At 37.8% G+C, this 15,295-nt stretch overlaps 2 protein-coding genes across 3 annotated transcripts in view; one reads left to right on the forward strand and one right to left on the reverse strand.

The window, feature by feature from the left end:
• The window catches only part of oxsr1b (oxidative stress responsive kinase 1b), a 45,265-nt gene extending 36,552 nt beyond the window's left edge, over nucleotides 1-8,713 (forward strand). For both annotated transcript variants that reach the window (XM_008396197.3, XM_008396198.3), the window contains 10 exons: nucleotides 102-150; nucleotides 704-769; nucleotides 848-970; nucleotides 3,308-3,343; nucleotides 3,496-3,675; nucleotides 4,161-4,216; nucleotides 4,328-4,380; nucleotides 4,587-4,655; nucleotides 5,182-5,246; nucleotides 5,555-8,713. In XM_008396197.3, the coding sequence (XP_008394419.1) occupies nucleotides 102-150; nucleotides 704-769; nucleotides 848-970; nucleotides 3,308-3,343; nucleotides 3,496-3,675; nucleotides 4,161-4,216; nucleotides 4,328-4,380; nucleotides 4,587-4,655; nucleotides 5,182-5,246; nucleotides 5,555-5,629 (772 nt within the window). In that variant the 3' untranslated portion in view covers nucleotides 5,630-8,713. The remainder of the gene's footprint in view (nucleotides 1-101; nucleotides 151-703; nucleotides 770-847; nucleotides 971-3,307; nucleotides 3,344-3,495; nucleotides 3,676-4,160; nucleotides 4,217-4,327; nucleotides 4,381-4,586; nucleotides 4,656-5,181; nucleotides 5,247-5,554) is intronic.
• A 489-nt stretch (nucleotides 8,714-9,202) lies between these two features.
• LOC103456561 (solute carrier family 22 member 13-like) lies at nucleotides 9,203-15,124 on the reverse strand. Its single transcript, XM_008396195.3, has 10 exons — nucleotides 14,728-15,124; nucleotides 13,649-13,752; nucleotides 12,629-12,777; nucleotides 12,298-12,469; nucleotides 12,069-12,189; nucleotides 11,877-11,971; nucleotides 11,585-11,799; nucleotides 11,381-11,489; nucleotides 10,331-10,525; nucleotides 9,203-10,220 (listed from the first exon to the last, which is right to left on the reverse strand). The coding sequence occupies exons 1-10, from the start codon at nucleotides 15,121-15,123 to the stop codon at nucleotides 10,157-10,159; spliced, it is 1,620 nt and encodes a 539-aa protein (XP_008394417.1). The 5' UTR covers nucleotide 15,124; the 3' UTR covers nucleotides 9,203-10,156.
• Between the last annotated feature and the right edge of the window lie 171 nt (nucleotides 15,125-15,295).

Below are 15,295 nucleotides of genomic sequence, written 5' to 3' on the forward strand. Positions count from 1 at the left end.
ATAATTGTCATTTTCTTACTTTTGAATTTACTGGTTTTATATGTCATAGTATTTTACAGAGCTGTCCGTAGGTCTTTATTCTTACATATCGTGTTTTTCAGGCCAACGTCATCAGAGCTGTTGAAGCATAAATTCTTTCAGAAAGCAAAAGTAAGTGTTTCATTTTTTTAAACTCCAAGTAAAAGCAGGGAACCTGTACTTTGTTGGGATCATTCAAATCTAAAATAAGATAAAGGAAGTTGATTCTTACGGCACATATGGTTTCTTCTTTTTTATTCTTTTCATAACTCTTGCTTTGTTATTTTAGATCAGCTGCATTTTTTTTCTTACTGGAATTTCAGGCCTTTTAAAGACATCCCAGTCTAGAAACAACAAATTCATTGACTAGTTTTGCTGCATCAACTTGCTTTCACCTATTTCTAATTTTGGCTGTGATGACTGGGTGGAAAAGGGATGCCCTAGATACATGTTTTTAATGAGAGCATTTCTTCTTCTGGGATTATTTCAGACGGAAGAAAACAAATGTGATTCTTGTCTCCATAACTGTGAGAAGTTCATTTGCATAACAAAAAAATTCAGTCCAAATACAACCTGGGGGACTTTGTTAGATGCAATTCTCGGCTGAAGAATCTTGTGCGAACAGTAGATGTCAGGCTTTGTCATTCATTATGTTAAAGAAAATGGCAATTCTCTCTCCTTTCAGACCCATGAATACCTGCACGAGAAGTTGATCCTAAGGGCTCCTACAATAACAGAGCGATCTAAAAGGGTAAGGCAAAGCAACGGATATGCTGCGTGCGCTTTCTGAAATCATCAGAAGGCAAGCTCAGTTGCGCTGTCGCGTCAGGTACGACGAGTGCCTGGTTCCAGCGGCCGGCTCCATAAAACGGAGGACGGCGAATGGGAATGGAGCGACGACGAGCTCGACGAAGAAAGCGAGGAAGGCAAAGCGGCTGTCGCAGCTTTAAGAGTGAGCTAAACCCTCCCTCCCTCTCTGTCACAGGCACACATTAACACTTTTTGTTACTCCGCGTGCCGTGTCTCTTGATCGCTGTACTCTGATGAAGTTGTCGTCCTCGTGTCTGTGCAGCAGCATGTTCGTCCATTGTCTCTCCACTGAGCCTCTCTGTATGTTGTCTTTGACGCAAAGGAGCAGCAGGTGAAGCCTGTTAGCGCCCCGAGGCGACAAGTGCGCTTCGCCCACCCGCTCGAGCTGCCTACATCCAGGGTTGTTCACTTGTCACAGAAATACAGATGGCATTGCCCTAACAAGGAAGGACTCTCGCATGTTGGCCCTCACAGCTAAGAAAGACAGTCGACTGCCATTAGTGTGAGATAGCTGTGCAGGTGTCTTGACCTGTCAGACTTTTTGTTGTCCTTTTAAAGTATTTCATTGGGCTTCAAGTTAGCAATTTAATTGAAAGCTTGTATTTGATTCTCTAAGTCTCTAAGTTTGATTACTGTTGTGAAGTGGTTGTTTAGTTATGTGGCATTTATAAACAAAAGCAAAAGTAAATGCTTAGCCATTGGTTCATCCCTGGATTGTGTGGGGAGGGGGAGAAAAACTACTTAAACAATCAGATTGGACAGTGCATTTTCTGCTGGTCATCCTGAAAATGTAGTTTTACTTCTGTTCAACAAACACATTTCTTTTGGTTCTTCCAGAAATGCCAGCAGGCTCTGAACTCTTTACAATTAATTCCAGCAATAGAGTGAAGAATAGATTGAACAGTTTGCCAGTGAGAGATTCCTGTCCTGGAAGCCATCTGTATTTCTACTTCTTTTTCTCTTCCATCACTGTTGTTTTTACACTGCCTAAATTTAATGAGAGCAGCAAATTACTTATCTTTGCAGTGCTCCTTAAGCAAAACATTGACCTCTGACCAATTTATTCCCAATAAATCTTTATTTGTGGTCCCATGTTGGCACACTGGAATTTCTGCCATTTATTTTAAGTTTAATGTTAGATCTGCATCCTTTTACAGTGTTCCCAAAAGTCAAATCAGTTTGCCTTCATTTAGCCCACAATGCTTTTTTTTTACCTCCTGACTCCTTTCAGTTTGATTAACCTTTGAGGCACCTTTTAGTAATATTTATTTCTTTATTTCATGTCTTATTACTTTTGCTTTCTATGACTCAAAAGTCTGTCACCTGTCAAACATGTCTTTTAGCTTAGCCACATTCACTCCACTTTTTATATCGAGGCCAAAACTTACAATTTATGAAAAATATGTGGTTACATTGGGCGTCAATTGAAGTTTGCAAAAATGTTTTTTTTTTTTTTTTTTTTGAGCCTCAAGGTGCCTCATAGGTTCAACTGGACTTTTTTTTTTTTTTCAAAAAATCAATTTGAACCTATATCCATCACTTTTTTGCTTCTTCAATCCCACTTAACACTTCTGCTCTGCTTCTTCTACTAAATCTAATTGTGCAAGATGTGCCGTCACTCGTTTACAGTTGTAGTCATATGTTATGAATTGATTCCTCAGGAGAATGTCTTGTTTAAAAACAAAAAAAGCCATATTCTAATGTGATAGGATAAACTCAGATTAGGTTAATTGGCATCAAAGAGATTAAAGAATATCTGGGTCGCAGCAAATCCAAAACAGTAAGTCCTGGTGGACTCGGAAATCTCAAAATATTCACCCATCTGTCGAAAGAACTGAAATATTATCCACTGACGCACCAACCGTGAATTTAGAAGGTGATATTTTGGTGCTTCATAACACAACGTTTGAAATGCTGCACTTAACGAACTTCACTTCATTAGTCCCAAGTTGTGGCTGATCAATGTTTTTTATCTACAGAAGTAATTTTGAAGATTTTGTTCAACAAAATAAAACAACTTCCTCATTTTCCAGATTATCATCCACCAGACCTTATCGGTGTCAATAACTTGTAAATTAAATCCATATTTGGTTGATTTATTTACATCATCTTTAGTTCCCCTAATATCAAGTCGAAGTAAGTGTCATTCATTCGTCTCTCACCACTGGCTCATTTTCAGACCCTGACCCTGGTTTGGATTTTCAAGTAGAAAATTAAATCAAATAAAAGTTATTAGAAAGGATTTCAACTATAAAATAAACAAATCCTTTAATTTTTGGCAATAAAATCTCTGTAGCCAACAATAAATCTTCACTTGACTTCACTGTAGCTGGAAAATGGAGCTGTAAGGCCAATGGACACGTCCTTGAGGAAAGTAAACGAGTGATCCGTTTTAATGCGTTTTATTAGTTAGTGTTGCCGTTCTGAAAATCTGTCTCCATAAATTCCTTCTGACGTTTCTTCCGTCTGTCATCAACAGTCGCCAAGAGTGAAGGAAGGCCCCCAGAATTCAGAGGTAAGTTTCAAAAGATTTATTTGAGCTTTCACGGGAAAATGGAGGAAATCTTTACGTTTTATCTGCTAAAGTCAATATGTTTTGAGTCGGTAAAAAAAAAAAAAAAAAAAAAAAATGTTTTTGAGAGGCTCAACCAAATGAACCTTTTTCAGATTTTCCGGACTCCTGAGCCTTTAAGTAGTCACCTCCAGCCAATGCCTCCAGGTCAGGCTGAACTACCTCAGGCTGCAGGCCAACATCTACTGCAACCCACACAAGTCAACACTCAACCCCCGGCCCAGGCTGCATCCCCCTCACTCAGTGTTCCTGCTCCTGCTGGTGTTCCCACTCAGGTCAGTCTCCCCCCAACTCACCATTGTGAGTTTATTCTTTGCAACTTTGTTTTTGTGCAGTTGAAACAAGACATTTATTCTGCGGGGACAAAAAAAAAGACATTTTATTCTCACTGTCTGACAATAAATGAGAATTTCTTTTGAGCATTACCAGTTAATTTTAAATGAGATGCTTTCATTTATTTATTTTTTTTTGTACTTTCTTTACTACTTTCTTCGAATTTACGACTTTACATTTACTTCTTACTAACTAGCACTGCTTTCAAACTGTTAGACTTGGAGCAAACATTTGGATAACCTTCCAGAAGTTGGAATTTTGGTCCAGTCCTCCTTATTGACTCTGTCGCTATGCTTCCATCTATTTGTCAGGAGAATTTTGAGGAAACTTTTAAAATGTCGCCAAAAGAACAAAAAAGTGAATTAGATGGGTTTCCATCTACTTGCTTAGTTTTACTCAAATTAATTTGTTAAATTTGTTTCAACAGATCCCGGCTGCCTCAGGAGATATTAACACTCCTATTAGTTTGGTATTAAGGTTAAGGTACATCTTTTAAACTCATTCTAGGGGGCATATATTTGTATCTAACATCTTGTGAATACTTTTTCTTTTTTCCACCTGATTTTTTTTTTTTTATCATTTGTTTCTCATCAGAAATTCAAAGAAGGAGCTGAATGACATCCGCTTTGAATTTATGCCGGGAAGAGGTAAGTGTGGTTTATTTTTGCAAACGACTCAGAGAAGCTAGACTCCTGTCTGATTGTGTTTCCTTTATATTGTAGAAATCTCTTTCTTTAGTCATGTCCTTGTTGACTCCCTCCTACGAGTGTCACAAGATGTTCCTCTCTGTGCTGCATCAATACCCTCACGCTAAGCAGTGTGGGAATTGCCTAATGTTATGGCTTTTTCCCAGACACAGCAGATGGAGTGTCCCAGGAGCTGGTGTCAGCGGGTCTGGTGGACGGGAGGGACTTAGTAATAGGTGAGTGCGGCAACATTTTCTGTCTTTGGTTATCAAATTAGCTTTTGACCTGCTTTAAACCAGGTTCTTTTGTATGCTGTCACTAAGCCTTCTGCAGATAGAGCTATCACTTATTTCAAATTATTTTTTAAATTTATTTAACTTTTCTTGAATTATAACAGTGCAGAAGTTGGTCTCTGATTCAGGAGTGTGGCTAAAGGCCACTTAACTGGTTCCTCTTCCTTTAGACCTTTTCAGATCAAGGTTTTGAACTTGACCTGCAATCTAGAAAGATGTCAAATTTTGTAAAAAAAAACTTAACGGACGTGTACAAGTAAAAACCAGCAAACCCTGAATAGCTTTGTTTTGTATGTGTAATGCAAGTCCACCATAGCCAGGCTTTTTACACAGTCTTAAAGTATAGAATTTTATTCATTATTTCCACACTTTATTCTTTAAAAATGGCAGTGAAGCCATTCTACATCTACATTCTCTTCCAAGATTATTTTATCCATTTCTTTGTACTGAAACGTAATTTCTCTTTCAGTTGCTGCGAATTTGCAGAAGATAGTCGATGAGCCTCAAGCCCATAAAAATGTAACATTCAAACTGGTGAGTGAAACCTTTTTCCCATGTGGGTCATATTATTAATTGCAATATTACAGTAACTGTACTTCATTCATCCAACAAGGAGAATTTTTTTCCCTCCCAGATTTTCCAAGAATAGGAGTTTAAACCTCCTGCTTTGTGACAAACTTTACTGCTGTTAAAACCTTATCAATATATTTTGAAACATAGTGGGAATATTACAAATCTTCCCTCTGAGTTTTTTTCTTCCAAGGAGCACACACATGTACTTATTAAAACAGAAATAATCCAACTTGGTGAATATTTCCTGACTGATTTCGATCTCTTCACAGGCTTCTGGGGTGGAGGAATCTGAAATACCAGATGACAACAAGCTGATGGGCTTTGCTCAGCTCAGCATTAGTTAAACTGTTGTTCTACCTGGAACCGTGACTTGCCTAAAAAATGTGAAAATTAAAAAAAAAATTAAAAAAAATAGTTTAATGCATTTTTTTTCCTCTTTCCATGGCTGTAAAGAAACCACTACTGCCAAAGAAAATAGTACCATTTTGCTACCCATAGGATTATACAATACCACCTTGTTGAATTAGGTGGTCAGCCGTAGTATCAGAACGTACAGTGTGAGAATCGCTCAAAGTTTACAGTGTATATGTAGAAGGATTCGAGCATTTACAAGACAAATGTTTTCATCTAACATTCTGGTTCCTTCGTCCTGTTGTTCTCTCGTTAATATGTGACGCATTTGCACAATCTGATCCAACACCCTCAAATCCCGATGATCCTGATAAGTGTAACAATGCCTTATAACCATAAAAACTACTGAATGCACGTTTTGGAGACGCCTCCTCTTCCCGCATTGTGTCGTTTGAAATGCACAAACGTGGCTTCAAGTGCTGATGCCAAACTTTTTACCTTAATTTTTTTTTGAGTGCTGATGAGATGGAAAATAAAGTAATGCCAAAATATGATTTTTTTTTTTTTTTTTTTTCAGTCTTTAATTTGTTTTACTGATTATAGCACCATTGTCTTTAGGTGATTATTAGCTCTAAACTCTCTCTCTTCTTAATAGTATAAAATTATGGTGTCATTTTTCAAAAACAGGTGATATGGGAACAAATTTGGGCCTGGCATATTTTGAACATGTAATTCTAGCTTTGTAGCTATGTGAAATATTGTTCCATATATTTTTGGTATCATTATATTTTTTTTGCATTATGTTTCTTTAAAACTCGCATCCCATCTGTATGAACTGTTTGAGTTATAAATGTAAGCGTTACTGCCTCAGTGGCGCCTCAAACGGATTGAAAAGTGATCAATCAAAATGGCCAAAAAGGAAATATTTCATTAGCTTAACTCTCTAGCTAGCTACATTTGCGTCTGCATTCCTATTATCAGTGTAAGGAGTAAATTAACAAATATTTTGCTGCAAGAATTTTTATCTATTTATGCAAAATTGATCCTCAAAAGTTGCAAATGATGAATGTCATTTAATTTCTGCAATTCTTACTTCCTCTAGAATTAGAATGCAAAATCTTTCGTTTGGAGCCCTTTCCAAAATGACATGCAATGGTTACGACTTTGCTACTCTGAAAACACCCGCGCAAATTTAAAAGCGGGTATACTTTTGAGAAACTGACTTTAGGTTGTGCAGATTTAGGTTTGAAATTATTTTAAGTAGACCAAGACGCTTGTTCCTGATGAGAAACGAGGCAGCCATGTCTCGAGAGCTTTGGAAGTATATATAACTGCTACTATTTACATTTTAAAAACGGTACGTCAAAAATGATTTATGCAGTCCATCTCATTTTCATGCTATATATGAAAATGAAAAAGATTCATAGTCACCTCCACAGTTGAAGCGTATGCAGAACTCTGGGGATTTTCAGTGCAGCAAAACAACCCGGTTCTGTTTGCAATTTCAGCTCAACAGGCTCATGCAAATGGGTAATGCGCAGTTTTAATATGTTTATTTCTCAGGAACTTTGTGTCACAGCGTTACAAAACTGGATTTAAAGGTATAAAATATTTTTGTCCTAAACATGTGCCCATAAGGAGGACTTATTTTTTCAAAGTTCAAAGCGCTGTTTCTTTTGGGTTTTTTTTAAACATATATATATATATATATATATATCAAACACTCAGAGTGTGAGCGCATGTTTTGACTGTTTTAAGCAATGGACTTTATACATCAGATTAACTTAAGCTGTGTATAATAATTGAAGGCTTTATGGTTTACATGAATCTTGATGAACTCTTGATACTTTGCTTAATTATTTGATTATTAAGGTCACTGGATAAATAAACATGCAAATTCTCAACTAACATACAAGTGTTTGTTTAAAATTAAACACTGTGCTGAGTTAGTGATGGTTCTTGCACAAATGGCAGCCTGGGCAATCTCCCTCTTTTCCAACCAACTGAAATGAAAGCATCCATCATCAGTCTTAGTGCACGATATGAGACAAAGAACAAAACCCATTACTGCTATCCTCAGCATCAATGGGGGCCAACCAACTTCGCATTGACTTAATATGTATAAAAGCAATAGAAAACTTGTTTAGGGTGCAACTGACAGATAAGTTATGTTTTTTTTCATATATTTTTTATCTGATGCCCCCTTTCTATTGCTCCCATGGGCAACTGCCCATATGGCTCAAATTAAAGATAAAAATGTACAATGGCTCTTCTGTTTTGGCTTTTTCGCATTCAAATGAGTTGATTTATTCTTCTGATATTTAAAACTGTGCTCTGGAAAAACTCCAGTTAATTCAGACTATCACCAGAAAAAAAATAAATAAAAAAATCCAAAAGCCTTCTTGACATTTTTTTTGTTTTGTTCTATTTAGTTGGAAGTAAAAGTGCAACAGCTGAACTCTTCTCACTGTCTGGTATTAGTTTCTGAATTTAACATTTAATTTTTAACAGGGCTGAAAATAAGTACTTGACTTAAACCTGAGGATGTAAATAATGTCATTTGGTTTTTATTTTGATGCCGTTTCACTCTGCATTGTGTTTCTGTCTCACGACATGATTGTAGGTTCCTCAAAATGTGGCGATTGGTTCTTTGAAGGCCTTTGATGTCAGCAACAATTTGTCAAGTTCTGATGTTTGTTCATAATTTCCTGTTGGAAAAATGTTAATGTCCTTGAAGATTTTGAACATAAGTTCTAAATCACTTTGAGTTTCCAAAATCTTAAAAGAATTGTCAACGTCGCTCATTAAACCCCAGGTGGGGGCCGTTTACAGTCACTCTCACATGCTTTCTCATTTTTGTTTCTTACAGCTGATAAATAAAAACTTAATTGTAAACAGTTGGACAAGCCCCATTTTTCTTGCAAATTTTTGCATCATTGACCCAGTCTGAGGAACTTGTGTATTGCATATAAAACAGTTAGGACTCTAGTGTGGTTTATCTATTTATTTAGATGATGATGTATTGTCACAACTCTCCAGATGCCATTTTTGGATGCCATCAAAAAAAAAAAAAACAATCTAAGAGAAAAGCTTTGTATTTTGCCTGTGAAGATGTAAACCTATGTGCAAGCCTTAAATCACAAATGACCAAGTGTATTTTTTTTTTATCTCTATTTTCTATTTTTTTATTTTTTAGCAGGGATTTAGGAGGTAATTTTGATTTAGATGTGCGTCCTAGTACATATAAAAAGTCCTGCAAGAAACTTGAGCAGGTGAAACGACAAAAAGCAGTGATCCTGTCTTTCATCACTTGCTGATGGTGTCAGATTGAGCCCTGCTAAAGGTGGTCAGGACTTTTATGATCGAGCCTTATGAGATTGTTTTGGTGTGTGTGCTTTGTGTAGACCGAGTCTGGCTTTAAATGGAGATAATCTTGTGGCTTTGTTCTTTTCTCGATCTTCTGTCCTTTTTTCCACACCGTCTAACAAAACTGTAGCAACTGAACAGGTAAAAGAGTAAAACAATCTTTGTCTGGGACTTAATTGAGGTCGTTATATGATTTGCTTTTCTGTTTATGTTCAGTATTTCCATTTCTTTTTGATTATTTTGGAGTTCAGGCATGTTTCTCTTATTTTTATTCATTAAATAATTAGTACATCTGCATCTTAGACTTTTGTCTTTTTTAAAAATTATTTAAGACTGGCGCTTGTGCTGCATTGCAGTTACCTGGGAAGTGGGAACTCTGCTCAGACCGGAGGTACCGGCGTTCTAGTTAAAAAGTCGGGATTGCAACACGGCAACGCCCATTAATATTCTTTACAGTACTTCTTACAAATATTTTTAGCTTACACCATTTTTAATTTGTTCGGCTTAGAGTTGTAGGCACTACATGTAACTGATTTAAGACGGACTCTCTTGTGTGTCTTGTAAGATAAATATGAATTCATCACATCTTACTACTGTTGATGTGATGAACGGCCATATTGGAGTGTGCGGTCCACCTCATGAGTCGTAACGGGGGGTAATTGGAGTTGCTCCCAGATTCCCAGTGGGCAAATTTTATTAGGGCTTTCCAGTTGAATTGTTTTGACTGGATAGTTGAAATTTCCCAGTTCCGAGCACAACTTGAACACAGCATTAAACTGCATATAAAGACAGTCCCTTGAAGAAGTATTTGTATCACTTTGACTTTCGAATGTTTTCTCACAATATTCATGTTTTTAATGAGATTTAGGAAGTAGGCCACAGTTACTTAACGGAAGAAAAGGTTTTTAGGAATTTTTCTAACAAATCAAAAAAGGGCGACATTTTTATCTAGCCCCCTTCTACTGTAGTCTCACAAATTAATAACCAACAAAATGCTTTAAAGTCACCAGTATAAATCCAGCTGCTCTGTGAAGACCTCAGAGGTTTGTTGGAGAACTTTATTGAACAATCACAAAGGCAAAGAAACCGTAGACAGTGGAGAAGCTTACAGCATGGTGAGGCTGGCATAAGACAACCAAGATAAACATTACAGTTTATGAACTCTTGACAGTGTCTTCAGTGCAACGTTGGTCCTCCAGTGGTCCACTTATTCTACGTCTACAAAAAAAACAACAACAAAAAAACAGGAAAGGAGCACATGCCACGAAGTTAGTCTTTAATGTATCAATTGCATTACCTAAAAAAATTAGTTGTTGTATTCAGCTTACCCGATCACAGTGACCTCCTGAAATTCAACATTGAGTGTTTCAGGCAGCAGCAAGCAGAAACCCCCAGCAGCCAATGGGACGATGCCGTACACCACCATGGGAACACTATAATGGTAGACCTCCAATAGCCTGACCAGTGGTGAGAGTATGCCAGCCACACGAGCACACATGGCGTTGAAGCCGACACCGCTGTGTCTACAAAAAAAAAAAAAAAGAACAATTGGACCAAATCAAAGCTGTTTACAGCTCTGCATTACTAAGCTCCACATATTGAAAGATGTTCAGAATAATTGTAATTCGGAACATTTGTAATAAAATAATTCTACTTATATTTAGGTGGCTAAGACAACTACTGAAACCATTCTTGCTTTATTGGTTTTTAGAATGAGTTATTGTTTCAATTGGTTGAGCTCTGAGAACAAAAAATACCTTTAAGGTCACAGCGCCCTGGCACAGCTGCTTAAATATTTATGACTGAAAACTTTTCCTTGATATCAAAGCAATAGATGACAAAGAATAAAACGTGTCTTCGTTTGTATGCCTGGCCTTTAATTGCCTTCCTTATTTTAATTGCCATCTCTCAAACTATAATATAGAAGGAATGCAGTTTAAGTACTACAGCTGCATTGCTGTAGTGGCTATACACCCTCGCGGATAAAATGCGCACCGATTGCAACACGTATGGAAAATTGAGACTTTCGTCTGCTTCCATTCACTGCTGCTATGTTTTATGCCAACTCTGCACGTCTCCCTCACAAAGTATTCAGAGGGTTTAGCTAATTGAAGAGGTGGGGAATGTGCATTAGAGTGACAGTTCTGGTAATAATAATAATAATAATTATTATTATTATTATTATTATGACATCTCCCTAAATATTCTTGGAATTTTATTTTATTGAATTGCAACTGTGAAGAATTATTTTGCATCTCCATCTTCCTTGGTGTACATGATGGCATTAGAAACGGAGGCCCAAACAGGCTGAAAGATATGCTTCATCACTGTCCTGGTTATTATAGATTGTGGAGCAAAGGCAGAAGGAAGAAAGTTACCTTAAATCTGTAGGATATAATTCAGCTGTGTAGACGTGGGCTGTGCTGCAGGCAGCCGTAGCAGCAAACTTTCCCAGCATTGCTATGACAGTCACCACCACTGGAAGATCTGATTGGTACAAGATACAAAGCATAGAGGTGCAAAACTGTTTTACACTTTACAGCAACAACAAATTATATACATAGACATGACTTTAAAGTTACCTTTTGGGACAACAGTGGCCACCAAACAAGAAACCCCACCAAAGAACAGGAAACCTGCTTCGCATATTCTCCTCCCAAAGCGCTGAATCAGAGTCAAGCCGGCCAAGTTGGCAGGAATCTCAATGAAGCCGAAGATGAGCTGCGTGAGGTAGATGTTTAGGCCGAAACTTCCGATATTTAGGCTCAGTCCGTAAAACAGAAAAGTTGCCGCAAACCTGGAATCAGATGCATTTAGTTTCCATGTCTGTTTGGTAGCGCTTAAAGATATGAACCATTTTTAAATGGGGCACACCAGTTAAGGGCCATGACTGCGGTATTCTTTCTTAAGTAGGCTATTCGGAAAATGTCCACCATGTTCTTTCTGTTCGGAGAAGGCTCTAAGTTCATCTAAAAAAAATGAGAAAAGAGTTGGTGGAAATTGTTCACATCAATTCAAAGACTTTCTAAATCTGGTTTTGTCAAAAGTCTAATTGTGGACGAAGACCTTATCAAGCAGATCCACTGTTACATTTCTCTTGTTAGCTTTGGCGGCCCTTTGGAGCTCCTTCAGAGCCGCCTGCTTGTTGCCCTGAGACACGAGCCATCGGGCTGACTCTGGAAGAAAACTGGGAGAAAAAAAACAACCATTTGTTCAGTTTGAACCCTAAATTTCCTTGAATTGAATTTTATGGTGTAAAATCTGTTTCTTTAAGAATAATATACCATCTGCTCACCATAACATGGTCACCAGGACAATGGCAAGAGGGCTAAAGAGCACCAGTTGCATGATCTTCCAGTTTGTTATCAAATAAGCAATCCCAGACAAAATGATCTGTCCGACTGAAAAGAAGCTCATAATGGACATCGTGCAGAGAGCCGATTTTGAAGGATCTGTCCATTCCACCACTGGAAAGTGGTAAAATAGGCTCGATGTTACATTTTTAAGTCCCCAAGGTTTGATACTTTAAAAACAAAACAAAAAAACTTGCCAACATTGCTGCTTCTGATATTAGGGCACAGAACAATACTCTTGAACATAAAGGAGAAACAAAACGATGAACCTACCCATCACAAATGTGGTCATGATAACGACACCAGTTCCACATAAAAATTTGAGAGTCATGTAAACGTAGATGTTTGGTGAGAAAGCCGTGCTGACGCTGAACAGCAGCAGGATGAAAACGGAAAGAAGGATCCCGAATCTTCTGCCAAACCTAAGGAGAGGAACATTAGATTTGAACACTTTCTACATTAGCTTGGTTGTGCTCTACTTTTTAATATGACAAATGCAATACATCCATTATTTTGCCAGAATCATCTTCAAGTGATTTAAAAGAACTCTGTATTTTGGCTGTTTCACAGTGCTCTGCAAGTTTGTTTCAGGTTTGTGAAGCATAAAAATCGAATACTGCTTCTTCAAATTTCGTTCAGATCTTGACGATGCGGAGCCGACTAGAATCAAAAGCACTCTCAGTCCAGAAGACAATGAACTGAGAGGAAGGCAAGCTGTAATTCGATACGGACTCAAGTCCACGTCTGAATCGAGACACAATCTTGACAATTTCAAATTCAAAAAACTGAGGCAATATGTAAAGGTAATGTTACATGTGATTTCTGGAATGCAGAAATCAACACTGTTGAAGAAACAGTCCAGAGAAACAGTCTGAAAGAAAAGTATTCAATGCAAGTCAAACAAATGTAAGTTTTGTATCTTCTTTTCAGCTGGCAATCTGGCTTAAACAACAACAAATGCAGCATAGCTTTGAAGGACGTGGACTTAATGAGGTCTTCAGGATGAACTGCAATGGTGTTCTTATTAAATACCCACTGAAGACCTTTGCTCAGCTTATCTAATCTGAGATTAGTTCGCAGGTTCAGATACTTGTTTTTCTCAGGTAAGATATTGTCTGCTGGTCACAACTCTGTAGAAACAACCTTTTCATTTTTAGCTCGTGTTCATTAATCAGAACCCTGTTTGAGATTTTTAAAGAACGCAACATAATTTGGTTTGGATGCGGAATGATGTTAAATTTGTAAAGCCTGCTCTGGCAACAGTTCTGCTGATGTTTAAAGGAAAAGTAATACCTGTCAGAAATCGCCCCAAACGTCAGCGAACCGACCAGAACACCAGCCATGTAGATGGACTGTGATGCCTCAATTAAACCACTTTTGTCACAAACCAGATTAAACTGCAAAAAGGAGCAATCGTTACAGAGACAATATAAAGATAGACATGAATAACCTGCAAAGTACGCAAGAGAAACACAGAAATACTGTTGAAGCCAGATATTTGAATAAACAATGAAAAAAACCCACATAATCAATCGCCTTTAACTTCCTTTTTTGTCTCACTGTATCTTCAGTAATTAAGGTTTCCTTCCTACGTGTATCTGCACTATAGTGTAGCTCTTATGCTGCTTTGGAGTATCTCCTTTCTTCAATGAAGAGGGGTCTTTTGACTGCAAGCTAAGACTTGTAAGGTCCAAACTTTTTGGCCCGCGAGCCAAAATTGTCAGGTTGAATCTACTCACAGGACACCTGCACATGAGAAAACTAAACATGCCATATTTCATTGTCTGATTTTTGTAGAACAAATATTAATAAAACAAATTTGAAAACCATTTTGTCTACTCACTAAGAAGGTTCAAGTGCATGATTTCTGAACCTCTTCAGAAATTCATAAATTTGTTTTTTCAGATTCGTTGATCCAAATATGGGGACATTGTTGTCCCCAAATATGGGGACAATTTTGTCCCCATATATGGGGACATTGTTGTCCCCATATATGGGGACATTGTTGTCCCCATATAAAAAAAAAAAGAAAAAAAGATTCCTTTCTGCTTGTGCTGTTGAGTCAAGTTTTCACTAGAAGGGTGGCTCCTTTTTACTGGTAAGGAGCCACACAAAATCCCTCAGTGGACAGCAAATGACCCTCAGGCCTTACATTGGGCATGCCTGCTGAAGATAATGATACTCTTCTTTCAACTTTTGGTGGAGGTTGATGCCCTCATTTTACAAAACAAGTTCCAAAACCAAAGTAAGTTCATCTCTTAGATCTAACCTTTGAAAATCCCAGCAGACATATTAATGGACATTTAAACAACAAATTTAAATAACTGGCTTCAACTGCACATTGTTATTTTTGTTTTTATTTTATTTTTTACCTCTGTCACAATGTTGGAAACACCAGGTTGGACCTCATAGTCCCAGCCACTGATGCACCCCGTTGTCCCGTTCAGGCCATACTTTTCAATCGTTTCCAAATCCAGATCCACAGGGGTGAACATTTTGCAACTTTCAAATCTTCCGTTCTCATCCACGGGGATGGTGAGATTCCTCTGCCTCTCTTTGGTTAGGTTTGGTCCACGCTCCAAAATCCAGTCAGTGTTACAGTGATGTGGGAAACCCATTCCAGTAAACACCTGGCTTGTCACGTCAAAAGCTGGGAAAATGCTGGGTATGCACAGCGCAACGAGTAAGCTTTTCTGAAACAAACCGAACGCCCCGACCTCCTTCAGGACGTCTCCGAAGCTGCTCATCTTGGCATGTGGCTCATCCATTAGCAGGTTGAGAATCTGAAGAAGGAGTAGAGACACTAAAGCCACTATTAAGCACGTTTAATAATTAACCAAGCACAGCTAAGATAAGCTCAAAAGAAGTAATGGTATGTCCTCAGTTCTTATTACTTCATGATCGCTCCAAGGACAATAAAATGCAACACAGCCAAACTGT

This window comes from Poecilia reticulata, chromosome 20 (assembly GCF_904066995.2).
Source record: "Poecilia reticulata chromosome 20, P_reticulata-male-v2, whole genome shotgun sequence".
Taxonomy (NCBI): domain Eukaryota; kingdom Metazoa; phylum Chordata; class Actinopteri; order Cyprinodontiformes; family Poeciliidae; genus Poecilia; species Poecilia reticulata.

What these genes read in the sequence shown, in the direction of transcription:
- LOC103456561 (XM_008396195.3), bottom strand. Translation starts at nt 15,123, where the DNA reads ATGGATGAGCCACATGCCAAGATGAGCAGCTTCGGAGACGTCCTGAAG. An exon ending in TTTGGGGCGATTTCTGACAG is followed by an intron (nt 12,778 to 13,648) that starts GTATTACTTTTC and finishes TCCTCTCCTTAG; the next exon opens with GTTTGGCAGAAGATTCGGGA. An exon ending in GTCCTGGTGACCATGTTATG is followed by an intron (nt 12,190 to 12,297) that starts GTGAGCAGATGG and finishes TTTTTCTCCCAG; the next exon opens with TTTTCTTCCAGAGTCAGCCC.